General features: G+C 41.0%; 1 protein-coding gene across 11 annotated transcripts in view; it reads left to right on the forward strand.

Moving 5' to 3' along the window:
• The window catches only part of LOC113544768 (membrane-associated phosphatidylinositol transfer protein 2), a 55,939-nt gene extending 29,311 nt beyond the window's left edge, over positions 1-26,628 (forward strand). For 4 of the 11 annotated variants that reach the window (XM_034312810.2, XM_034312812.2, XM_053241084.1 and 1 more), the window contains exons 3-26: positions 1,395-1,609; positions 2,836-2,957; positions 4,521-4,754; positions 6,001-6,324; positions 6,436-6,534; positions 6,615-6,719; positions 7,867-7,931; positions 8,940-9,184; positions 9,871-10,060; positions 10,166-10,285; positions 10,762-11,000; positions 11,193-11,371; positions 13,436-13,606; positions 14,087-14,212; positions 16,034-16,198; positions 16,498-16,716; positions 18,405-18,553; positions 18,657-18,773; positions 19,629-19,745; positions 19,856-20,004; positions 20,210-20,359; positions 20,703-20,886; positions 21,017-21,145; positions 22,706-26,628. In XM_034312810.2, the coding sequence (XP_034168701.2) occupies positions 1,395-1,609; positions 2,836-2,957; positions 4,521-4,754; positions 6,001-6,324; positions 6,436-6,534; positions 6,615-6,719; positions 7,867-7,931; positions 8,940-9,184; positions 9,871-10,060; positions 10,166-10,285; positions 10,762-11,000; positions 11,193-11,371; positions 13,436-13,606; positions 14,087-14,212; positions 16,034-16,198; positions 16,498-16,716; positions 18,405-18,553; positions 18,657-18,773; positions 19,629-19,745; positions 19,856-20,004; positions 20,210-20,359; positions 20,703-20,886; positions 21,017-21,145; positions 22,706-23,056 (4,164 nt within the window). In that variant the 3' untranslated portion in view covers positions 23,057-26,628. The remainder of the gene's footprint in view (positions 1-1,394; positions 1,610-2,835; positions 2,958-4,520; positions 4,755-6,000; positions 6,325-6,435; positions 6,535-6,614; positions 6,720-7,866; positions 7,932-8,939; positions 9,185-9,870; positions 10,061-10,165; positions 10,286-10,761; positions 11,001-11,192; positions 11,372-13,435; positions 13,607-14,086; positions 14,213-16,033; positions 16,199-16,497; positions 16,717-18,404; positions 18,554-18,656; positions 18,774-19,628; positions 19,746-19,855; positions 20,005-20,209; positions 20,360-20,702; positions 20,887-21,016; positions 21,146-22,705) is intronic. The other 7 variants (XM_034312814.2, XM_034312813.2, XM_034312815.2 and 4 more) reach the window with 7 other exon arrangements.
• Positions 26,629-26,841: the final 213 nt, after the last annotated feature.

The raw sequence follows: 26,841 nt of genomic DNA on the forward strand, positions 1-26,841 counted from the left end.
ATACAGTGAGGAGGTGAAGACTGATGCAGAAGCAACAACCTGTCTCAATGTGGACAAATAAAAGTTGATTATTGGCTTTATAAGGATACGCGGTGATTACATTGCGGAAGACCATTATTGAGGGGAAAAACCCTAGTGGTGTCTTAATTTCCTGTGGAGAGCAAACTTTCCTCCTCCCACCTTTATGACATTTTACAGTGGGACAGTAAACGCAATCTTTCGCAGCTGTATCATCGTCTGGTACAGGACGTGGAGCATCTCGAAACGCAAAACTATATAGCGTAAAGGCTGCATCTGCAAAGCCAGGAGCTTGTTGGATAACCTCCAGCAGCTAGGACAACATACCTGCCATCTTGCAGAAGCTGACAAGAGCTGGTAGTGCCAGATTCTGTAACAGCGTCTTCCCTGAGGCAGACTCCATAACACACTGCTGCCCAACAACATGTAGATTTGGTACATTATGACAGTTTTTTCATCCACAGTAGGGTTATTACAGCATCACAGCTTCATAGTTAGTCAAGGTGCATGACTGGATGGTAACCTTAACGCTGACTTTTTTTAAAATACTGATTAAAATGCATTTTATTTTCTGCCTTAGTGCACCACCTTTCCTCACAGCTACTCTCTTTCAGTTTATAACGACAACATGATTTTATCGAAAAGTCATTCTTAAAAATACGTTTCATAAGCACTATTCAGATTGGAGTAGTTTTCCACCGGGTAATGTGACATCATATCCTGTGGGAAAAGAAGTTTTTGTGCTTTTTTTCATCAGTATAAAGACACTCTTTTCTGTCATATCCCCAAAACTAAAATGAAATCAACTATTATACAGTATTATAAGTGTTAAATATAGATGTTTAAAAGGAAAAGTGGTGCTTCTGGAGGTTTTCAGCTTATACGTTTCCGAATGGTCATGTGACCTACAAATGATAACGTGTAACTAAACAAGCGCTTAAACAAACAGATTGTATTAAAGTGAAGTGTATGTAGTACACGCACAATTTTTAGTGTGACAACCATGAAGACACTCCCAACAAAACTTAACAAACATGTAGCAGGAAATTGTATCCTGTATATTTTGTTTCCCTTTGTGGTTTTTTTTTTTTTTTTTTTTTTTTTTTTTAATGGAGACAAAGATGTGCAAAGACACTTTTGTAGAAAGATTTTGTAAAAAAAAAAAAAAAAAAAATTCTTTAATTTTTATCACTTTTTTTTTTTAATAAAACAGTGACACAGTGTATGCATGATATTTTTAGACTAGGTTATCATACTGTGAAACTTTCACACCAGGACACTTCGCTATTCATCTGATACTTCTGTTGTTGTACAGTCTTACCTATACATGAATGGAATGATCGATTGTAAAAAATCTACTTGACGTTCGCTTGCAGAAAAAGAGCCGAGAGGAGAGCGAGGGCGAGGGCAGTGGCGTGGAGATCCTGGAGAATCGACCCTACACGGATGGGCCCGGCGGCTCGGGACAGTACACCCACAAAGTGTACCACATCGGTCAGCACATCCCCAGCTGGTTCCGCTCCATCCTGCCCAAAGCAGCTCTACGGGTAGAGGAGGAGTCCTGGAACGCCTACCCTTACACTCGTACCCGGTGAGAGTGACACCTGATTCATGATTGAGGATTACAAACTGTCATCTAGTTTATTCAGAGACTTGTTGACTTGGTAACTGGCCACCATGGCTTTCAAATGTTTGGTGTGTATTGTTTGTTGCTGTATTACTAATGTTGGGTGTAGTGTTGCCAATTTATTGTGCTTCACAATATTATTGTATTAGTGCACGTTCACCGGGTGCTTTTTCATTAAGCAGCACCTGAAACTCCTCCTATTAAATACAAGTGTGTATGTGTGTGTGTATATGTGTATGTATGTGTATATGTGTGTATATATATATATATATATATATATATATATATATATATATATATTCTGCACTTCATTAAAATGTAAATATCTATGAAAATACATGAAGCTACAGTTTGGAAATGCTCTTCTGCCCTCCTGCTAGCCTGCTAACTAACGTCTCGTAAACTAGCTTGCATTTGTTAGTTTACATGAGTGGGATTTCAATAGTGAAATCTCTTTTTTTAAAATACGCCATAACGAGCATACGATATTATTGATCCATAACAGTAGTTAAATTAGCTAATGGACACGTAGGTTGTCGAACAGGAAATTTTCAGGTGTCAAGTCATCAACTAATAATTTGCACATCCACATGTTCGAGCATGTTTTTGACGGCAGCTAATCTCCTATGTAGCGCCCGAATTAGTTTTTCATGGAAGTGCTGAGAAAGTCTCCGGAAATGGATAAATGTGAGTTTTGTGCTGTATAATTGTTATTCTGCTTACAATACTCAGTTTGTATATGTATATACAATGTCGGATTCAACAATTACACGTTTTTTAATGTGTTTATGTGGAGCGTCAGCCTTACAAGTCCATGTCTAAGTTGTTACTATAGAAAAAATAATGTATTCTACAAAGCACCTTAATATAAACCTGCGATATGAATTACAACCATCACTATTGTCAGGGCAGGTGTTATAGAAAATGAATCAACACCTTCTGACAGATCAGAATCGAGAATTCAGCAGGTATATTGCATTACAATTATACAGCTGATTATTGACACGTGCTTTCATTCAACAGGAACTGAACACTAGACAGAGGTTTCATGCAAGAACTACTCCAAGACAGAAACAGAATATTATCCTGCATGCATGATTGCTGCTAATGTCCTTGCTAGGAGTTTGTTGTGTCAATTGTGGTTGTAAAATGTAAATGAGGTGTTAACTCTTTTGGTGCGTGTCTTTCAGTTACACATGTCCTTTCGTGGAGAAGTTCTCTATCGACATTGAGACGTATTATAAGCCCGATACAGGGAACCAGAACAACGTCTTCAATTTGTCTTCAGCGGAGAAAAGGCAGCGGGATATCGGTAAGGGACGGTTTCTGATGGTTTTGACTTTCTCGACACGTACAGTGTGTGCATGTCCGTCGTCCATACAAAGGAGGACTTGTGCGAGTTTTTTCAAGTGCACAGTTTAAGCTGCATAGATGGAGTAGGCAAGGCGAAGGTCATCTAACCTTGTCATGTATTGTGCAACATACAAACTGTATTCATGTATTAGACATGCATAATGAATGCACACATGCATGAGTATTTGCACAAGTACACACTGCGAATGTGTGAACATCTTGGATTCAAATCCAAAGTTCGAGTCACGCGCTTGTAGAAAGGGAAACGAGAGTTCATTCTCCTTCTTAACCTTGTTATGTAATGCATTTGTGTGCCATTTCCCGCTCCTTCTCCCGTGCGGCTTGATAGACTGCTCTTGTGTCATGCGCCGGTTTTTACAATACTGACCATGCTTTCAGTTAAAATCCCCCGTGCCTCCACACGCAGTCCTTGCTCAATGCCTGGGCTCAGATGCATTCTGGGAAAAGGTGCTGGAGGCTCAGGCTGAGACGTAGGCAGACTGCAGGCGTAGCCTCTGCAGGGGGAAGCGCCCTGTGCTTGTTGCATAACTATGTCCGCGGCCAAACCGTGCAGAGGGGACACCTAGTGGCCGTCTGCCAACTCTGATTGACCAGCAGAAGGCTCTTTATCACTCTGACAAGCAGGAGCAATAAAACAAAGAGGAGAGAGATATGGAATAGATGAAAAACGAAGTTAAATACAGAGTAATGGAAGACTTGGAGCAGGTTTGCAGGTAGTTTTGCAGGTAGATCAGCTTTGTTGTATGGGGTATACAGGAAGGGAATGAATATGCCTTTCATGAGGTGTAATATTAAATGAAAAGTGAAGCAAAACTGGGCCATATTTCTTTAAATCATTTTAAAATGTATTTTTACTCTTTGTTCTGTTCTTATGCAGTAGTGTGTAAGGAATAAAACACAAAGGGGCATCTTGGTATTGGAAAATACTGTTGTTATTTTCCTACAACAGCACATTGTGAAGTGATTTGTTCCATTTATACCACAGCGATTGCAATTTTTAATTTATAAATTAATTTGTTGTGCTTTTTGACCATTTACAGTTACGTTTAATGTTGTATAATGTCCTGACATCCGTCTCATCACAGAAAATTTCACCATATCAACAAATGTTTTTCTATGTAAAATAACACTTAAAAAAAAAAAAAAAATCTTACGCTAAAAATAAATATTTATGTTGATCGTCTGTCATACAAGTCCCTGTGAATGAGCTGTTACTATAGAACGATAACATATTAAAACAAGTGCTACAAGTGTTTATATTAATAGATAAACTTGTCATTTGAAATAGAGCCAGAATTGCTGTCAGAGATGCTGTTAGAGAAAATTAATCAACACCTTCTGACTAATCAGATGCGAGAATTAAACAAGGCTGTGGTGTGAAATACAAATAATGTTACCTCGTACAAAAGCAAGTAACAATGATCAAGTTGTGTATTTTTTTGCTTGTATTTGATGGGAAAACTTTCACCAGTGTAATGACCAAACATGTTCCCTTTCCCAGACCCTATAGACATTGTGAAAGATGTCATTGCACCTCATGAGTACTTGGCTGAGGAGGATCCTAAGCTGTACAAGTCGGTGAAGACTCAGCGAGGCCCTCTGTCAGACAACTGGATCGAGGAGATTAGCCATAACCCGGGCAAGATGCCCGTCATGTGCGCCTACAAGCTGTGCAAAGTGGAGTTCCGCTACTGGGGCATGCAGTCCAAGATCGAGCGCTTCATTCACGACGTGGGTGCGTACCATCTTCTGGAAATTTCCATAGGGAATCCTCAGAATACTTACTCTGTGAGAGTTGTGGGGGAGGACGTTTGCTCAACTAATATTTCCTCAGCAGCCCAGCTGCTCCGATTTCAATTGCATGTGCTATGATACGAGTGTGTGTGTGCACGCGCACGTGTGTGTGTGTGTGTGTGTGCGTGTTTTCAGCTTGGGTAAGTCACGTTATCTAGACAAGTGGGTGGGCAGCAGCTGTGAAGCGCTCTGCGAAGGAAGAGAGTGTTATTGGGACAGCCCTGGCTCTGTTGCCTTAATCATTAACCTGCTCTTAATGAAAAGTAGATTGATGCAGTGCCGCTCCACTGCAAATGAGGACATAAAGAATGGGGGAGAGACATAAGAGAAACAGAGAGTGAGACAGGGAATGAGAGTCATCTACCTTCCTCAGACAACATCAAGGCAGGATTAATTTCCTTCTCATGGGCTGCTGCCTGAGCTTTAATCATTTTCATTACTTCGATATCTTTGTGTTTATTGACTTCCATCACTGTTCATTTATCAGGAGCCCTTTGACATTCCTCCTTTTTCCACCCACATATGATTCAGTACTTTGAACTGCTAGTGTCAGGCCAGTACTTATTCTAGTGAAGTTTAGAGAGAAAACAGTTTGTGTTTGCTTTTCAGATCTCCCACGCTGATTGATAATGGATATATTTTCTGTTCTATCCATATCTCTTGTTGAATATGCAAAAAAAAAAAAAGGGATAAAAAGATGAAATGAAGTTTAATTTTGCTATTCAATGGCCAGTGAATAAATGGTGGAGTTTATTTTCATAAATAAAGTAAAGCACGTGTTTTGAATTATTTGTGCTAGGCACTAACGCCTCCTCCACACCTTCTGCAAGCAAGCGCTCGAGCCAATCATGAGAGCTTCAGGGTTTTCTATTTTTGACAGAACATGAGCATTTTTGCCAACCACATTGATTAAAAGAAGACTTACCTTTTAATCTAGAACCTAGAATACACCACTAATAGCTTTTTACATTAATACAAATACATTTTGACTATTTTTGTATCTGTGAAATAAATATCTTAATCGCATTTGAATTCAGCTCCTCTCCTCAAATACCCCAAATCCATTGCAATGTCATGAATATACCAAAAAAAAAAAGGCGTTGAGTGTATTTAGTTTTTTAAGGCATTAATGAACAGAAGCTAGAAGGAGTTTTTCATCAGGAGAATTTTTCTCATCCCTCTTTCAGGTCTTAGGAAAGTGATGGTGCGTGCGCACCGGCAGGCCTGGTGCTGGCAGGACGAATGGTACGGCCTGACCATGGAAGACATCCGGCAGCTGGAGCTGGAGACCCAGCTGGCCCTGGCCAAGAAGATGGCGCAGTTTAGCTGCAACGAGGACGGAGGTGAGGGCAATGCCAGTCCTGCCAAAGAACAGGACGCCAAGGAGGCCATCAACGCCATCGAGAACGAAAACGCAACACGGAGTCTCGGGGACACGCTGCAGGCTCGGGGAGAGCTCACCAAACAGTGGTCCACATCGTCCAGATCCTCCCGCTCTTCAAAGAGAGGAGGTAGGAGCAGCCTGGGCTTTGCTAGGTGATATGTGATGGATAGTGGATGTTTGTTGAGTAATCTGTTTGTGTTTCTTTTTTTTTTTTTTTTTTTTTCTTTTTGCACTGGAGCAGCCAGCCCCTCTCGACACAGTATTTCCGAATGGCGCATGCAGAGCATCGCCCGAGACTCAGACGACAGCACAGACGACGAGTTCTTTGATGCACAAGGTAATTAAAAGTTCATATCTACATCCTTATTTATTCTTCATAAGGTTCTCTAAACTAACAGTTTTCTTCAAACTCAACAGAGGACCTCTCAGACAGCGAGGAGATCTTTGTCAAAGAGATCACCAAGTGGAACTCCAACGACCTGATGGACAAAATCGAGACGGCGGAGGTGGACGAACCCCAAAGTAGGCACAAGATTATTACAGCCTAGCTGATGCACTGCAGAGCTTCCAGGCTATTTATGCCTCCTCAGTGTGGGATGATGATGATGATGCCTGGTTTTTTTTTTTGTTTGTTTTTTTTTTGTTTTTTTTTTGGATGCTTCTTTCATAACCAAAAAGCCTCTAGCTTCTGTTAGTTTTTTTCCATTTACCTTCATAGTTTTAGGAGACACAGGGATTAGAGTAAGCTTTGCAAATTGGAATAATGCATGTGTTGAAGCTTAAAATGTTGTGAACAAAACCTGTGAGTCAGATGACAAGCACCAGCAGCTCAGTGCAATTTGTTTTTTCTTGACACACAATTACTACTACTTTTTGTATTATAACAAGGTAGCCAGTAAACATTCAGCAGTAACAACAGACCACAAATAAATCAGTAGTGATAAATTGCTGGACAAGTATGTCTGTGCAATAAAAGCAAGTAAAATATTTTAAAAAGGTAATACAAAATCAAGACACACACTCAAGTGGTCAGTCATACACTGACCACTTTATTAGGAATAATAATTGTATACTTGCTCATTTATGCAGTTATCCAGTCAGCCAATCAGGTGACAGCAGTGCAGTGATACAAACCATACTGATACAAGTCGGATAATGTTCACATAAAACATCAGAATGGGAGGAAATGTGATCTTTGTGACTTATATTCTATGGTAATTTAAATATCTACTCCTTACAATAACAATGAGAAGAAAAGCATCTCAGGACACAACATTGTACATAATAGCATTAATGAACAGGTGTATGGGTTTTGTTAATAAAAAGGCTGCTAAATAAATAAATAAATAAATAAATAAATAAATAGGGCTGTAAAGCTGTAAGGGGGCACAGTGGCTTAGTGGTTAGCACTGTTGTCTCACACCTCAGGGGTTGGGGGTTTCGCTTCCTCTGGCCTTGGGGGGGGGGGGGTTTGGGGTTTCCTCCAGGTACTCTGGTTTCCTCTCCCAATATGTTTTTTGTTTGTTTGTTTTTTGGCCAGGACTAACTTTGAACATTCGCACTTTACCCCCACACAGAGGGAAGCTCTGAAGCTCTAATTTAGGTCAAATCTAACATTTGATCTGTATATTTCTTTTAACGTTAATTTCAGTGATTACTCACTTTTTAGGTGACTTGTACCAGGACTCTGGGGTTGAGTATTCCGAAGCTGGGAACGTCCAAAGACTTAATGAGGTATGTGCGAATTCTGCTGTTCTACCCGTTTAGCATGTCACAGTGATGCTGACTGTCTATCATTTATTATGCTATTAAAAAAATGATTCGTGGAAACGAGAGCATGAAATCTCTGGTGCACTCTTGTCCCACTTTCAATACCAGATCGCAAATACAGTTTTAACCTCATAGCTAAGCGGAATTAGTATTCATCATCAGAAGAACGTTTGGCTCCAGCTGCTCTTAGTTTTCCTAAGCTATTATCGTAAGGTTAAGTACAAGCTTGAAAGTGAAATTGTCTACGTGTCTCAGAGCATATAGCATTGCGTCAGATCCAAAACAGTCAGCTTCTTCCCTTCCAAACTTCATCCAAATGAGGCAGCACTTAAAAAGAAGTGTGTGTATCCAGGCAAAGGGGTGAAGCTGATATGCACTTAGATTAGGACCAGAGCCAAGTTCTCATGCAGCTGAAAGTCATAGAGGGAAAGGAAGGGTAGGACTGAGGGGTGAGGGGCCGTTAGACTGTTCTCAGTGCTCTTTTATCCTCGCGTTCAGAGACCCACCAGACACAAGCGCCAAGTGACCAGACGTCCAGCTGTGAGTAGCAGCACAGCCCTCTCGTAGAAGTTCATAGAGATTTAGCATCCTTTTAGTAAAGAGTTTAATTGAGCTTTAATATGTGCTTTCATGTGATTAGCTAAATGGTTTCAGATGATGCTTCAGTCTGCTTCCACGCATTAGTCGGTTGTGGATGTGAATGTAAATCAGAGCCTCACCCTGTCCTGAGGGACGAAAGCACAGCACAGTTTTGTATCTGTATCTCTAACATCCCTCGATTAGCTCATGACGGCATTGATAACTGAATGCCAGGTTCAATCAGGAGGCATAAACATGTTAGAAAATGCACAATTAGGCAAATCAAGAGTTCCCCCAGGACAGGAGTTGCTGAAAAGACACACTACAGTCAGTGATTTCCAAATTGCCTGCCTGCTTGCTTTCTTAAAGACAAATCACTTCTGTCTGATTCAGGATGGCTCAGGTCAGCAGGGCCTGCAGTCGTCAAAGGTGCACGTGTTGCTCTTGGTCCTGCATGGCGGCAACATCCTGGACACAGGAGGTGGAGAGCAGAGCAGCAAGCAGGCTGACGTCAACACCATCAGCTCGGCGTTCGAGACGGTCATGCGCGTGCATTACCCGGCAGCTCTAGGCCGCATCGCCATCCGCATGGTGCCATGCCCCGCCGTGTGTGTGGAGGCTTTCTCACTCGTCTCAAAGTAAGTCTACTTTTCCGAGCTGCTCTAAATTGAACGTTTTGTCTGTTACGTCAGGGGTTTGCAAACTAGGGCTCATGACACCATTTTGCTTTTATTCATTTAATTTACAAATTTATATTAGGAATATCACTCTAACTAGGAAGAATGGATTTTGTCCTACTATTTTGGAATGTTACTGATAATTAAATTCAAACAGCCACATTTATATTAAGAGTATACATGCTATTTTAATTTTTGTCACTAGTGTAAGTGTTGTTGAGCAATAAAAATGCACAACATCAGGTGACTCTGACTCAGTGGAACAACAGAAAGCAAACAGAAATACACATTATTAAGTATATATATATATACATGAAAGAATAGCAATAATACGTTATAGACTTATTCTTAGTTATAGGCTTATGGACTTGTTGAGTTCACATGACACTGATTATGTTTGCATGCTTCCTAATAATCCGTTAATAATCTGATTGATAGCATGGACGTTTAAATCCATCATTTAAACCAGAATAAGCAACCCCATTGTGACCAATACGCATTAAATTCCTGTTCATTAAAGAGAAGAATAATCATCATACATTTGATTACATTTTAGTAATTTTTCTTGTTTTTTCCGTCAGGCTTCACTCAGTAAATACTCCTGTGTGTTTTATACTATGCTTATGATGTCTTCTGTCCCGCACCAGTTTAAGTCCATACAGCTATGACGAGGGCTGCCTGTCTAACAGTCAGGACCACATCCCTCTCGCTGCTCTGCCTCTGTTGGCCACATCCGCTCCTCAGTACCAAGACGCCGTGGCCGCGGTGATAGTGCGCGCCAATCAGGTGTACGGAGACTTCATAAAATCGTTGGAAGGTACCACATTCTCTGGCCAGGTCAGTGTCTTGTGAGTTCACATCAAGAATCAATCTTAACTGGAATCTTGAGAAGAGTTTGTACTTGTGGCTTATCTGAGGAATGTGTCTGTGCTGGTTGGAAAGGTGTGTCTGATAGGTGACTGTGTCGGAGGAATCCTGGGTTTTGATGCCCTCTGCAGCAGCAACATCACCGTGTCAGAGAGCCAGAACAGTAGCAGGAGAGGGAGCATAGTCAGCGTACAGGTAAAAATAAATATAGTTTTCTATCCTGCGTCAAATTCTAGGCTATATGTAGCACCATTAGGTTTGAAATGAAATGATCTTGACCATTGGGTGCCTCCACGTTAATTGTCTGTTACTATGTTGGCTTCAGAACACTGTCACTGACGGTTTCCTGACATTCTTTAAAGCCTAAGGTTGTGGCATGATGAGGAATGACATATGTGTGAAGGCGTATTAGACTCAAAAGCTTGCTCCAAATCCAACCTGACAGCTTTGAGTTTGAATGAATATTTTAGGCTTTTAAGGCCAGCAGCACAAGAATGCAATGTTTCTGAGTATTTTATTCTTCACTGACTTAATAATGCTACTCCTTTACATAAGGTACATACTGCAGCTTTAACTGTATCACGTGTCTACGATTGCTTTCAAGAAATGACAAAAAAAAAAAATTTCCCTACCACAAATTGTATATCTCTGTGGCTCATCATGGATTGCAGGACAATGATCTGCTCTCGCCGGGCATCATCATCAACAGTAGCCCTTCAGGCTCGGGCTCGGGCTCAGGCTCAAGTTCTGGTTTGTCCCTGGAAGGCAGCCGTCACTTGAGCCGCAGCAACATCGACATCCCACGCTGCAGCGGTGCCGACGACCCCAAGAAGCAGCTGCCCCGCAAGCGTAGCGACTCCTCCACCTACGAACTGGACACCATCAAGCAGCACCAGGCCTTCCTGTCTAGGTCAGATGCATAAAATAGCTTTGTTAGATAGACACTGGTGTAGGCTTGTGCTAGGAGCAGACGTCAAATTTGAAAATTGTAGACAACACAGTAGCTCTGAAATGAAGCTGGACAAAAACTTTCTAAATGTTTGGTGTGTTTCTCTGTGTGTGTGGGTGTGTGTGTGTGTTTGTGGCTGTGTGGCTGATGCAGTCTGCATTCCAGCGTTCTGAGGAATGATCCAGGCTCTCGGCGGTCCAGTAACAGCACTATGCTGGAAGGAGGTGGCGCTCTGGGCAAGTTTGATTTCGAGGTGTCTGATTTCTTCCTGTTTGGCTCTCCTCTGGGTTTGGTCCTGGCTCTGAGGAAAACTGTGGTTCCTTCTCTAGACGGTAGGTTGACACTAGTCTGCTTATCACTTTGTATTATGAATGCACTGAATGCTTGACTATCGAATATATTCAGCTCAATATCTCTTAGTATATTTAATATACACCTTTTCATTTGCACATTTCTGCAAACAGCTAACCATGTGTGGCAGCAGCACAATGCATAAAATCAGTCCAGTCTGAGTATTTCAGAAACTGCTGATCTCCTGGTATTTTAACACACTGCAGTCTCTAGAGATCACAGAATGGTGCGAAAAACAAAAGACATCCAGTTCTGAGCCTTGTTGATGAGAAAGAACAGAAGAAAATGGCTAGAATGGTTCAAGCTGAAAACTCAAATAAGCACTCTTTACAGCCACGGTGAGTAGAAAAGCATTTCGGAACACACAACATGCCCAACTGTGAGGCGAATGGGCTACAACAGCAGAAGACCACATCAGGTTCCACTCCTGTCAGCCAAGAAAAGGAATCTGAGACTACAAGTGGGCACAGGTTCAGCGAAACTGGACAGTTAAAAATTAGAAAAACATTGGTTGTTCTTTTTCATTGTGCTTTCTGCCACATGATTGGATAATTTCAGGAATGAGCAGGTGTACAGATGTATCTATTAAAGTGGCTGGTCAGTGTCCATCACTGCTGCCTTCTCTCTCTCTCTCTCTCCCTCTCTCTCTCTCACACACAACACCCCCAGACCTCTCAGCTCTTTCTAACTCGCCTGTCAATTGGACTCCTGCAACTGACAATACCACTTAAAAATGATTTCATCTTTGGTTGCATTGCTGACTGCAATTAAACATTAAATTAATTTTGGAATTATAATTATTGGCATCGCTAATGCACTATTTCAGCCTTATTAAAATTGATTAAACATACAATGCTTTGTGCAATTCCTGTACATGACTGATCAAGAATGCTTTAATCAAAACGCTGTAATAAACAAATAAATGTTCTCTCTAATAATATTTAATGAACTTCTAAGTTAGCATGTTAACCACAGATGCAGAGCAGCATTTCCATAGAATGGGTGCAAGCTGAAAATCTCCCTAACACAATATAGTGTAGGCAAAATTCAAATTTACTTGTGTTATTGTAAGAAATTATGGCTCTCACAAATTAGAGACAAAGTGTTGTAATTTCTTAGAATGGCTTAATAAATAAATTGAGGTTTTTTTTTAACCGGGATGAAATATACTTGGGCTGTTGTCAATATACCTGGGCACCAAAGTATCAACTGACTGCCCACTGCTGAGACGTTTTTAGTCTCAAAGTTCCCAGCTGTGGCTTTTCTTTTTAATATTTTCTAATGTTGACATGGGGCATAACAAGTATGAATAGTAATTTGCCTTAATCTCAAGCTGACATCATATTAAAGAAAGTGCTACGGATCTATTACACTGTGCATATGATTAACTTGAAACAAATGAAGGTAAAAAAAATAAAAATAAAAACAGTGATTTTTCCATAAATAAGATTTGTTGCACCTTATAGCAGAGGTATTTGTCAGCCATTATGCTGCGGATTAACTAATCATTCAAATCTTATAAATGGCTGAAATGATCATTGTGCAAAGCTGCTTAAATCTCTTTTTTCAAATACATGGTGAGCTGAGAAAGGGCAAAGAATCAGCTGTGAAATTAAACGATCCTCCCAACATCTGCTAGATGCTGCATGAGAAACCAATAAAAATTTAATACAATCCTGAGCCAAGCGTATTTACTGTTTTTTTTTTTTTTTTTTTCCCCTCAATGCATAGTTTACACTGGAGCAGAAATTGCAGTTGTTCATGGTCTGTTGGGTTTGTTGCTTGCATGTGTAACCTGGAAGCCTCCCAAACACTAGCCAACAGTAGAAATGGATGTGTTCAACAGCTATAGATCAGGAACAAAAATGCAGGCTTGATATATTTTTGGTTTTGTTATGAACAACCTATTCCACCCTATATCTACCTAAATTCACAGTATTTGCTCTATTTTTATTTATTTTATATATTTGCATATTTTTTGTTGTGATTACAATTCTAAGCAGCAGGTTAATAAAACACCTCGCATATGTTCTCCTCTTCCCCAGTGGCTCATCTCCGTCCAGCCTGCCAGCAGGTGTATAACCTGTTCCACCCTGCAGACCCGTCAGCCTCACGCCTGGAGCCACTCCTGGAGAAAAAGTTCCACCTGCTGGCGCCCTTCAGCGTGCCACGTTACCAGCGTTTCCCTCTGGGCGACGGGCACTCGGCCCTGTTGGGTAAGCCCGGGTCAAACTCCCACACAGGCTGTCGCACATGCCGCATTCATATTCCATCCTGTCTCTCCCCTGTATGTAATATAAAGGTTGAATTTTCATCACACTGCTCCTGGAGAACTGACCTTAGCTCCAACCTCGATCCAACACACTTGATCTGAATAGAATAAGTATTCAAGTGTGTTCATATATTAAAGATATATGTGTTCGATAAGGGTCGGATCAGAGACTTCAAGCTTCTAAAGAGCAGCACCTAGAGACCCCTGACACAAGCACCAAGGTGTTTAAGTTAAAACGTCTTTGTTGAGTCAACCCGTGTCCATTCCAGCTCTTGTAACTCTTTGATTCATGCCTGCTTTTCCGTCATCTGTTCATACCATTTCTTTGTCTGTCTTTCTTTCTGCCTTGTTCTGTCTTTCTTTGTCTCTCCCCCCCTCGTGCCGTCCTGTCTTCATGTGCCCTCGTGCTGCGGCTGGCATGCAGTGGAGACCCTTCAGAGCAACCCTCACCTCCTGCTGGAGAGTGGAGGCCGCTGCCATGATGGCTTAGGCGAGACCTCCATCCCCGTTCCCGTGCTCAACTGGCAGGCTGCGCCAGCCACGCCTGAGTGTGTGTAGCCATTCCTGTTCTGTTGTTCACCTGCTATATATGTGTGTATGTGTTCCAGTACAGTTCCAAAGACTTGTAAGATCTGTGCCAAGGTACACTGACGCTATTCTGGCTGCTCATGATGGCCCAATACCTTACTGAGACAAATAATGTTCTTTTTTTCCTTTAATTTGTCACCCATGTGTATGCAGTTGCAAAAATGGTTATGGGAAAATTGGCAATTAGAAATCTGCATTAGTAATTCATCAGTAGCAGTTCAATCTGGGGAAGGAAATAACATGATGACATCAAGTGGGTCAGTAACTGTAAAATTACTGTAACAGTAATTGTAAAAGATGGTGAAAAAGATGGTCTTGTGAGAATTATTTTGAGGATAAGTGAGTAGTTCATCCGGTTGTATACAATCATATTTCCAGTTGGGTGCCAATAATTCCAGAGATGACTGTGTCCTAAAATGCAAGACATTTTAAAAACATGTGCAGTCCTCAGTCAGTATAAGAATGCTTAGTGTGCACATATACACTCCTGGGTGAAAAAAAATAAAACGTTCCAAGCCCAAAATGGGAAATATCAAGCTTTTAACAGTCTTAACAACAAATCATTGGTCAGAAAATTAGCAAGAATTAAACAGATGCACTCCTGAGACCTCCTGTGCCACCATTTGCTCATTTAATCATGATAATGGTCAAGATATTTGATGTAAAATTCAAACTAACAAATGTCTGGGTGTACAAAGTTTTCCAAAAATATCTTCTGGGATGTTTTTTTTTTTTTTTTCCCTTAAAAGATTAGTCATTATTTGCTTATCTGTCACACCTGAAACATTTAAAGAACTCAAAGTGAAAATCTATCCCATACTAAGTTCCTTTTCTGATTGTTTAATTCTTGCTAATTTCCTGAACAATGATTTGTTGTTAAAAACCATTAAAAGCTTAATTTTATTAAATAATTAAATAATAACTGAAATATCACATATGATATGACATAAGTATTCAGACCCTTTGCTATGACACTTGAACTTTAGCTCAGGTGCATCCCATTTCTCTGGATCATCTTTGAGATCTTTCTATAGATTGATTGGAGTCCACCTGTGGCAAATTCAGTTGATTGGACATGATTTGCAAAGGCACATACCTGTCTATGTAAGGTCTAACAGCTGAAAATGCCTATCAGAGCAAAAACCAGAGGTCGTGAGGTCAAAGGAACTGATCATGAGATCATGTGTGGAAATGGGAGAAACTTGAAGAAGGTCAACCATCACTGCAACACTCCATCGATCTAGGCTTTATGGCAGAGTGGACAAAGTCTCTTGGCCTCATGGCTTGGTTTTTGCTCTGATATGCATTTTCAGCTGTTAGACCTTATATAGACAGGTGTGTGCCTTTCCAAATCATGTCCAGTCAGTTGAATTTGCCACAGGTGGACTCCAATCAACGTATAGAAACATCTCCAGATCCAGAGAAACATCTCCAGATCCAGAGAAATGGGATGCAAAATTTCATGAGCTAAATTTCAAGTGTCATATCAAAGGGTCTGAATACTTAAGTCAATGTGATGTTTCAGTTATTTCTTTTTAATAAATTTGCAAATTTATCAAGGATCTGTTTTTTTTTTTTCTTCTTTTTTTTTAATTATAGCATATCTTTTTTTTTTTTTTTTTTTTTTTTTTTTTTTTTTACTTCTTTTAATCAAGGAAAATTATAATCATTCAGCTTAAACTAAAATAACCTTTAATAGGCACAAATTTCTGATTTCTCACCTTATAATTGGAAACATCGCTGCACTCGTTTTTGAAATCGGGATTTGTCTTTGTGTTCTTAGCAGACGTAATGCATTCTCACGGGGGGATGTTCCTGGAGAACTCCTACCCCTCGTCTCCTGCCTCAGCCCCAGCGTCCCGCATCATTCGAAGACCCAGTGAGGTCAGCATCGCCAGCCAAGTTTCCGGACTGGCGGATAGTTACACTGCCTCCAATATTGCCAACAGTAAGTCCACACACACACACACACACTCACAAATGTTAACTCAAATCCACAGACAAATCTCAGGAGAAAAATTCCAATAAATGTATAACGGGCCATTGGACTGAGACATAGTTATTTATTCACTTTAGATCACTCTATAGAAATGAACAATATGTATTGTTTAATTAATTTCTTCTTAACGGTTGATGAGCCTGGTGTGTTTTTGTTTACACACCTCATGGTCAGAGTGAAATGTAAAATGTCCAGTGTTACCTTTACAGCTTTCCTCCTTTTATGATGTTGTTTTGTTTATCTCTTAGCACAAGCATGCCATCTCAATCAGTCCAAAAAGCTTAGCCTTTTGTCCCAGCTGGCCCTCCCTTATAACAAAATGTCCTCGAGAAGCCCATCCCCGAAAGCCCGCTACAAGTTGCTCAGTAGCAGGGAGGCGGGCTCAGATGAGGTGAGCTGCTTCGAGCCCTCCCCTCTCCCCGACTCCAGCCCTCCATCGCCGAGCATGCAGCTGGATATAGAGCAAGGTACTGGCTGCCGGAGCGTGGAGGAACATGGAAACCTTCCTCTTCCTCTTCTTCATTGCTGTTCTGTCCCATGTGCCTGTTGGTCTGAACCACCCAGTCCTGCCCTGTTAGCACTCACTAAACCCTACCGCAGTTCTCTGCATCTTCAGGCTATGCTGTAGCTTCTCTTTTTCTCAGTCCTCACTCCCCTCTGTCACTCATACCACCACCATAGAGTCTTCATCTGCAAAACCAAGCTTTCTATGTGTCTCTCTGGAGGATGAAGTGCCTTTGAAGATGCTTTAAATTAACACGTTGTCTCTGGTATGATATTCCTTGATTGCCCTGGGGCTGTTCAAAATTGCATTTGATTTTTAAATACTTGAAATCCTCTGTATTCCAATTCATTGGAATATTAATTGGCCTGTAGTTTTATACTGCGTTCCTGTCACAGATGTGGAAAATTGTCGCTTTGTTATTACAATATCATGATTTTATTATAAATTTTATTTATTTATTTATTTTACCAAGAGTAATGTTTTTGCTCCTGATATGTAGCTACATTTTACCTTTGTAAAAATTTACCATCTTCAACTTCACACAGGTGTTTTGTCTGTGCAGAGTTGTTCGCATGTTCTTCTCGTGTTAGTGTGGGATTCCTCTGGGTTCTTCGGTTTCCTCCCAGTGTCCAAAAGCATGCATGTAGGTGGACTGGCTACGCTAAATTGCCCATATGTGTGGATGATAGTGTGGATGGTGCCTTGCGATGGACTGGCATCCCAGTCTGCCTTGTGCCCGGAAATGCCGGCATTGGCGCCAAATCCACTGTGACCCTGAATAAAAATGGTTACTGAAGACGAATGAATGAAAAAACTCCAAGTACATATTGGAAATGATCTATGTTTACGTAATCACATTTACACACACACACACACACACTTTATTTGTTTCTATTTAATTATATTTATATTATTCTTTTTGCGATAGGAGTCATTTGGCTAAAAGGTCTTGATCGAGCATAAAGTAGAGCATGAGCTCATACATTTGATTATGGATTTTTTTTTTTTTTTTTTTAGATTCAAACATTTGGTGAGTTCTCAGAATGGTGTGAAAAATGTGATTGTAGTCATGCTGAGTTTCTGTAAACGTGTCGGAGAGGGCGTGGGAGGGAAAGAGTCCAAGCGGGCATCTCAGAAGCTCACCATGTCATCTCAGTGCCATTAGAGCTGGGTTTAGAGCACTCACTTTTTTTGGCTCAGCTGAAACAGGAAGCTGCCAGCTGTATCTCATTTCACTTTCCTGTCCTGCTTGGGCTGCTTTCCAGATGATAAGCTTCTATCTTGTTGTAAACAGGTGCTCTCCGTGGTACTGAAGCAGGACGAGATTTGGGGGGTGGGTACGTGTATTTGGCAGCTTGGACTCACTCTTGTGAGGCTGTGGGAGGAAGAAGATACGAGATCTTCACCATTGCACGAACCAGTGCACTCCAGTGTTTCCACTTCACTTCTTTTTCCACTGCCCTTCACATTTACCTGTGTCATATCTTCTGACCTTTTGTCGCTTAGTCCAAGCAGTCAGATTGTCCAGAGTGTTTAACTTGTTCTGTCCTAAAACTATAGATTAGGTGCCAGTGTTTTGTGTGAACGAGGCCCTGTTGGAACTCCTCCGTCTGTTGCTCTTGGATTGTAATTGTGTTAATCGTCCTGCAGTTGCTGCTCGTTGGTGGGGGACAAAGCGCATTGACTTTGCCCTGTACTGCCCCGATGCCCTGACTGCCTTTCCCACCGTGGCTCTACCTCACCTGTTCCATGCTTCCTACTGGGAGTCTACAGACGTCGTGTCCTTTCTGCTCAGACAGGTACTGATACATCTGCTTTCCACTAGCCCTGCTTCGCTTCTAAAGATTATTACAGAACCTCAGTTCATGATGTCTTTAAATGATGTCTCTCTCTTGCTCTCAGGTAATGAGGCATGAGAACTCCAGTATTCTGGAGCTGGATGGGAAGGAGGTTTCAGAATTCACACCCTCCAAACCACGGGAGAAGTGGCTGAGGAAGAGAACACATGTTAAGATCAGGGTGAGCTGTTTCTCCCCTTTTCCATATCAGAAATATATTACATACACCTACTGTGTATTTACACTCACTGGCTGTATTAGTAAAACTAATATAGAAGTACGCATATAATCACTCTCTGTCACCTATCTGTTGCTTTTTTTGTCAGCCCCCCTCTACTCCCTCCATCAGTGGAAAGAGACTAGAGCTTTGTGGAAGATAGGGTTTTTTATTTTTAGCTTGTGGTTGCCTGCTCTTGCATATATTCTGACTGCTCCTGCAGCTATTTCTGTTTGTACAGACCACAACGTTTACAGCCCAACTTCCTCAAGATATAAATTTACCTACACCAGTTCAGTTGAATGGAAAACCACACGGAAAATAAACTGGCTGAACTTAAGCACACAAATTTGCAAACCTTGAAACGATGAGGGCTTCCGAAATTAGAAAATAAATCATATATTTATTAGCTAGCCCAACTATCACGTGTAAAGTCTAGTGTGCTTGCCCAGTCATATGTCTTTTATTGCCTGGAGACCTAAATATCTAGGCTAATATATAATATATGGCACGATGGAACATTTTTAGTGTAGAGCTGCACTGCAAAAAATAGTAAGTGAAAAAGTCTTGAATATATGTGACTTTAATCAGTAGTTCTTATTATGAGATTACCATCAAACAAATCTAATATTATTAAGCGTATTTCTAGATATTTCTAATTTCATGCTTGATCATATACTATTGGCAGATTTTCTTATTTCAAGCATATACATATAAGGTTTAATAATCTTACATTTCTTTTATCATAGCTAATTTCTTGTTGTAAGACTATCACATTTATGGCAGTGTAATGTGACCAGGTGAATGTGTGTGTTGTAGAACGTAACAGCGAACCATCGCGTGAATGATGGAGTCTTTACAGAGGACGGCATGCAGGTGGTCACTGGCCGTTTCATGTATGGCCCGTTGGATATGGTCACTCTAACTGGAGAGAAGGTAAAATTTCAGACAGTGACCTTGCCTCTTTCACTATTAGCGATCATTTATCCAATTTTTATCCTTGTTCTTGCATGTTTATCACTTTTGTGCTTGTGTTGCATTTGAAGGTTGACATCCACATAATGACACAACCTCCATCAGGAGAGTGGGTGTACTTTGACACAGAGCTGACCAACAGCAGTGGCCGAGTTTCCTACACAATCCCCGAGAGCAAACAGCTAGGGATCGGCGTGTACCCTGTCAAAATGGTGGTCAGGTATACATTGGAATTCCCTAGGGGCAGATGGTGTTTTTTCACTTACCTTAACATGAAGTTAGAGTGTAATCGGTACCTCGGATTAGTTAAGAATTATGGGGTTTGCTAATTCTTGTCCACATTTATTGCCAAGTAGTTTACCAGTATCTAGAAGTCACATGAAGTGCGAGACTTTCTGCATATAAATGCTGTTGTTCCCTTCCAGAGGTGACCACACATCTGCAGACAGTTACCTGACTGTGCTGCCACGTGCCACAGAGTTTGTAGTGTTCAGCATCGATGGCTCGTTTGCTGCCAGCGTGTCTATTATGGGCAGTGACCCTAAAGTGAGAGCAGGGGCAGTGGATGTTGTCAGGTACATCGCAGCTCCTCATTTAATTCCAACTATACAGTCTATCTTCTCATTCTATCTTCTCTATGACTGTGGCTAATAATTTAGATGTTTTGGATGAGAAGAGGGCAAAGGGAAATGTGAATCATTATGTTTTTAGTAAACATCCTCTCAGCTGCTTTTAATGTTCTGACTCAACTAGAGAAATGGAGCACACTTAGCATGTCATCGTCCATCCTCTTTACTGAGCTGCCAAGTTTATTCCACAGTAGTGAAGTGTTTGCAGTAACATTATACCAGGCAACCTTGCTGAGAACAGCTTGCTGTTTACAACATCTTACATTTGGTTATTGTCCTGTTTATACAGGCACTGGCAGGACTTGGGCTACCTGATCGTCTACGTGACGGGCCGCCCGGACATGCAGAAGCAGCGGGTGGTGGCCTGGCTCTCGCAGCACAATTTCCCTCATGGCATTGTGTCCTTTTGCGACGGTCTCGTGCACGACCCCCTTCGTCACAAAGCAAACTTCCTCAAGTCCCTCATCACTGAGGTAGGAAGCGGGAGATGCCTCAATCAAAAGTGGCATCAAGTACATGCTGTTTAAACATTCAAATGAGCAAGGGTACTGTGCGGTGAATGAAATGGCAAGGTTTGAGCTTTCTTTCTACCTCTGTCCAAAGGCACATATGAAGATCTTTGCTGCGTACGGCTCCACAAAGGACATCTCGGTGTACACTTCTCTCGGCCTGCCGCCATCTAATATCTACATTGTTGGCAGACCAACGAAAAAGATGCAGCACCAGTGTCAGGTATGCCTTAGAGATCCATAAACACTTTGTCATTCATGGTTATTAAAATCTGAGAATTAGCCAGTCCACTCTCTCATTTTTGTATTTTCTACATTGTCCTAACTTCTTTATATTCATCGAGTTCATTTACACCAGGACGTGAAATGTGATTATCTGATTTCAGCAGTTCGTTCAACAGTTGATGTAGACATTTGATGTCGGCAGAAATCGAATAAAGACGGTCGAATTTTAGCTCAAGAAGAAATATACCGCCTTCGTTCAGACTTGAGAGGTCAAACCTCAGTGCATTATGGCTTACTCCTTTTGGTGGTTGCCATTATCCAAAATGCATGGGTCCCATCAATTAGGTCTCTATATGGCTGGAAGTAGCAGGTGTCTGAGTGTGTCACTTGCCAGTTAGTGTCTTAGCAGTGCTCCGTCTCAAACGTACTGTATTTTCTACAAGACCTTATCAGTGGTGGACAAATGATAAATTCAGTAGTGCCAGTGTGCTTCCCCAGTCCCATATTTTGGGTCCCCAGAAACCTAACTAAAAAAGGCTAAAAATGGTAGCTTACTTTATGTAACAACATTTAGTATATCCAGCTAGTCAGTTAGTTAAATGTATTAATACAGACTGAGGGAAATGAAAGAATAAATGAATTCCTGGATAGGTATAGTTTACGACCTTGACAGAAAGTCACCAAGTTGTTGGTGAATATCTCAGGTTTTCCTCTCATACTCGTAAGCCTATTTCTGATCAGCGATCACTGACTGGTGGAAATTCTAGCACTGGAATATGGCTCAAAGAGCTTGCAGCCTCCCTCAGGCCTCAAGGCTCACTCCACCAGGTGTATGGCCATGTCCTGGGCCTTATTTTGTGGCTCTCATTGCAAGAGATTTGTTCAGCTGCAAGCTGGGTCTGTTCTAATACATTTGGTAGGTACTACTAGCTAGATGTTACCAGTACACCAGTAGCCCATTCTGGCCTAGGTGTGCATAGGGTCATAATTACACAAGATGTGACGGGCACCACCTCTATGAGGGGACCATCTTTCTCTGCATAACCGTGTCTCACTGTGAGCGTGATGAGGAGTTGGGAGTTGTCTATATCTTCCGTAGGTGGATTTCAAACATGAGATGATGAAAGAGAACAATAGCTTACTATTACAGTAACCTCAGTTCTCTAAAACATCAGTGGAGAGATCCACCAGGCATACCCAACTAGCTGCACAAGAAGTGAATACGCTCCCTGAGATGGAGGAGCATGGCCATAAGTCTGCAGTCAGGGCTGGGCCTTCCTTGGTCCAAGGGCAATTGGATGCTTATACAGAGGTTGGGTTATGGACATATTTCAGAGAACTTTCAGGGGTTACAGTAATGGTAACCTATCATTATGTCCAATTGTGTACTTCCAAATTTGTGGCACCAGATTGGGTAAGAACCACTTATGGGTGTATGATGGTCAGGTATCCGCAAACTTTTGGCTGTATAGTGTAACAGTATTTACTTACTGCACTTCATCTCTTAGATCTGTGTTCTCCATTTACGTTTCTTCTCTTTGTCCTTTGCCCACTGCAGTTCATCTCGGACGGTTATGCGTCTCATTTGTCGCATCTGGAGTACAGTCAGCGTTCTCGGCCGGCCAAGACAGGCAGCACACGTGTGACTCTGCGTAAGGGAAGCTTTGGTCTGGGTGCCAGTGGCGACTTTCTGCGCAAACGCAACCACCTGCTGCGCACCATCTCCTCCCAGCCGGCCCCCTCCTCCTCGGCCACGTCCTCCGGCCATGGGGCCCGTCCTGAGCGCGCTCAGAGCCAATCAGAGTTTGACCGTGAGCGGGCCGACCGTGCACAGAGGAGCATGAGCATTGCGGCAGGCTGCTTTGGGCGTGCAGGGAAGATGGAGGGAGGCACTCTGAGCCCCAAGTAACCCTCCATCACATTGGCGTCTATAACTGGGAGTGTGCCGGTCCATGGGATTTTAAAGGAAGGGTGGATCGGGAAAGAATGAAAATGAAAACGGGATACAATGGAATGGACTCATTGAGAGACTGGTACAGCTTTTCTAATGTAGCAAGAGTGGCATTGGGGAAAAAGATTTTGTTCCACTGAGGTAACACACCAACAAGAAATCTAATGCCTTATGCATCGCTCTAGGTTTTGGAACGCTGGTCCTTGCCTCTCCGTTTGCTTGTATGCTTGGGTAGTTCCGACTCCCCAATCTCAACCTGCATCATCAGAAAAGTGGAAGAAGTCTCCAACATGTCATCATGATGTCCACCAACATTTACCACCTGTAAATACGTGCCTCCCTCCTCACGTGCTCAGGGCAGCAGTGTACAGACGAGTTGGCCATGGTCCATCCCAGAAGCCACTTGTGTTAGCCACACTCAACCCCTCTTTGCCAACTGCTAGCCCCCAGTTTCTTCCTCTTTTTACTAAGATGTTCTTGTGGAGGAGGTTCTCGTCAAAAAGTCCTGCAGCATTTGGCAATAAGGACCCACCGTGTTATATCTTGTGTTTGGCTCGCAGGTCATCAGAGGCCTTACTTCTTAATAGTGTATTACCACACGAGCATTAAACGTACACGGGACGAGTGCTGCTCTGGGGCTGAAAGCGAGGACGTTGGCCTTTTTTTTTGACACTCAATCTGTAATTTGGCAACAATCCCTTTATCTGGCCATCTGCTTGCAATACCTCTTGGACATCACTAGGGTGTCTAGTGCTCCTGAAGACTCTTTCTCATCTCTCTGGTGCAGCATGCCATGTATAGATAGCCAAGTACGAATCCTCCTGAGCCTCCACGCTATCACGTTTCCTCAAACACCCTTTCTTCTCCCTGGTTCTGGAGCAAAACCACTTCGCTGCTCCGTTCCTCCGAATGAGGCGACTGGAGTTGGTGTCTATCCATATTTACAAAGTGTATATTGGAGAAATCCATTTTCTCCAGACAGTCAAAGCGGTAGTTAGTTGTCTCTTGCCAATTTGTGCACCTTTATTGCTTTGATTTATTGGAAGAATCATAGAATATATGGACAACTGGCGACACTTGATACAACCGATGGCCAAAATCATTTCTTTTACAGAAGCTGTAGTAAATGTATAACCTCATTGTTCCTTTTGCACAAGTCGATAGTGGAGAACCTTGTTACCATCTCATGTGGCTACATATTGTTATCGTGTAGTGCATGATCCTTATTAATATATGACAGGATTCGAGTGAGTGTGTGCACAATGGTAGTATTTATCTCTAATGTCAGGATTAAGAAATGTGCCAAAATTAGAACGATCATAGGAATGACAAACGAAACAATAGGCTTTATCAGTTATTTCCTTTGTAATGTACTACTGAGTATTTGATCTGAGTATATATTTGAGCTGTAAAGATCTGGTGAGTTCAGCTTCGATGGCACATGTATAATGTTTATAAGATTTACATCATTTCAGGTCAACATGAAGTCCTTTAAACGTCCGTGCTCTAGCTTACTGTTCATATGTAAGTGAGATGTATAGAACTATTGCAGGATATTCTTTTAATCATAAGCTGTGATTTTACTTTTGTTTTTAGATTCAAAGGCATGATACGTTGTAGCCAAATACTGTATAAAGATATTTTTTTGGTATTTGTTAACAGGCAGACACTGGATGAGAGGATGTGTTGTATTTAATTAGGTTCCTACTGGAGTTGTATATTTGAATTCGAGTGCTGGGAGGTTTTTTGGACGCAGCAGCCGCTTGTTTATAATCGTTCAGGGGAGATATAGAATGTTTTCTGATCATGTGGGAATAACGGACGTGTAGATATTGTAAAGATGTACATTTTACTATATAGGCAATGTATGGTCAGGAATTATTTATGTAGATTCGCAAAAGTAATGTCAGATTTTAGCGTGTTCATGGTTGCTTTAATTTTTCTTTGTTATATAATTGAGATTGTTTCTTTAAGGACCAACACCATTAATGCCATCAGTGCAGTTTGTGTACAAGAAGACTACAAAAGACACCACCGCACAGACAATCAGTCTCGGGCACACAAACCTAGAACACAAACACCTGGAAATACGACACTCATCACTCATCAAATACTTAACATGTCCATTAGATGAAAGACATTTTCTGGAGGATGTAAAAGATTTATTTTATTAAACTGTGGCAGGTTATATGTGGTCTTTTTTTTTTTTTTTTAATTAGAAAGGTTCACCAAATTTGAAAGAAATTGTTCTGTGAAGGTATTTTATTTGGAGGATTTAAGGCGGTGTGCGTAAAATGGCAACATGACACAAGAGTAATGTTCTCGAAAGAAAAGTGTTTCTGTGTAGAATATAATGCCTTCAACATAGCGTTTTAAATCTGTCCAGCAGAGGATTTGTCCAGCAGAGGGTGCGAGTAAGCAGCTTTCACACAAGAAAATGCAGAGGTTTTGTTTTTTTTTTTTTTTTTTTGGACCAATAAATGTGCAATATGTACTCGTGGTTGATTTGTTTTATATACAAGTCCAGAAATGTCCACCACCTTTTTCTCCGTGAATGACAAAATCTCTGTTGGAAGCAACGTCCTGATTAAGAAGCTAAGATTTGCTGTTTTGTTATTGCTGTTTAAATGTTTAATTTAAAATCGAATCATGTTGCAATCAGAAAACAGTTCTACAATCTGTAAGAGCTGTTTTTTTTTTTTTTTAATTAGTATATTTATTTTTATTTTTTTGCCACCCTTGCCCTTTTTTTCCCCCCATTTTAATTCAACCAAGTGATGTGCTCCATCCAATGTTATCTCCAAAACATTTAGAGATATAAATTGGTAAATATTACTGGGAACCACAGGAAAGCAAGCCATTTTCTGTAACTCATCACTTTAAACGATTGCGGACACATTTAACATTTAATTTCTCTCATTTTTATCACAGACCAACACTCCTACCTGTTCAGAAATATGAGCCCTCATTCTTAGGTGCATGTCAGCTACACTATTATATATAAATATATATATATATATCATTTATATATTACCGATTTATATACAACACCGGGTCAGGTTTTGAGTGTATTGTTCCATTTTTCAATAACTTATTATGAATACACTGTCCTCTGTGTAGAAACGGCAATCAGCATGTAATTTAAAAAAAACAAAAAAAACACACATTTGCACACATTTCTGAGTTTATGGCACAATGTGATATTGTAAAAGCATCAGAGAATGTACCGCTGATACACATTGTACTATAGCAAAGACGTGGCAGCAATTTTAAACGTTTGAGTATTTATTTTATTTTTTTTTTAACGACTATCCAAGAAAACTCGCATTTCAACTCATTTTTCTTTGCCGAGTGTTCAGATGGTGTCCCATCCCATTTCTCAAAAAACCCTGTATTTCCAACCGCTCTACATACAAACTGTAACACTGTAAACAGTTTTGATCTGAATGACTTCTCAGCTCTTTTTCACCCACTTGTGCTCGATTCTGTATTATTATATGTACTGTGGATTAAATACAGTTGGACAGCTATGATGTTTCTGTAATCTTTAATAAGTGTAGAGAAGACAGTCACGTTACTCTGTGAAATTTCTAAATTGTGTTTATTAGGGATGCATCAATGCTGTTTTTTTTTTCTTTCTTTCTTCCCCCAGACTGAGTATGAGTACATTTTATGGTATTCATTAATACTGAAATAAGTAAACCTACTTAGCATTAATCCATCATAGAGCATTTTATTTAGCT

The sequence above is a fragment of the Pangasianodon hypophthalmus genome, chromosome 17 (genome assembly GCF_027358585.1).
Source record: "Pangasianodon hypophthalmus isolate fPanHyp1 chromosome 17, fPanHyp1.pri, whole genome shotgun sequence".
NCBI classification, from domain to species: domain Eukaryota; kingdom Metazoa; phylum Chordata; class Actinopteri; order Siluriformes; family Pangasiidae; genus Pangasianodon; species Pangasianodon hypophthalmus.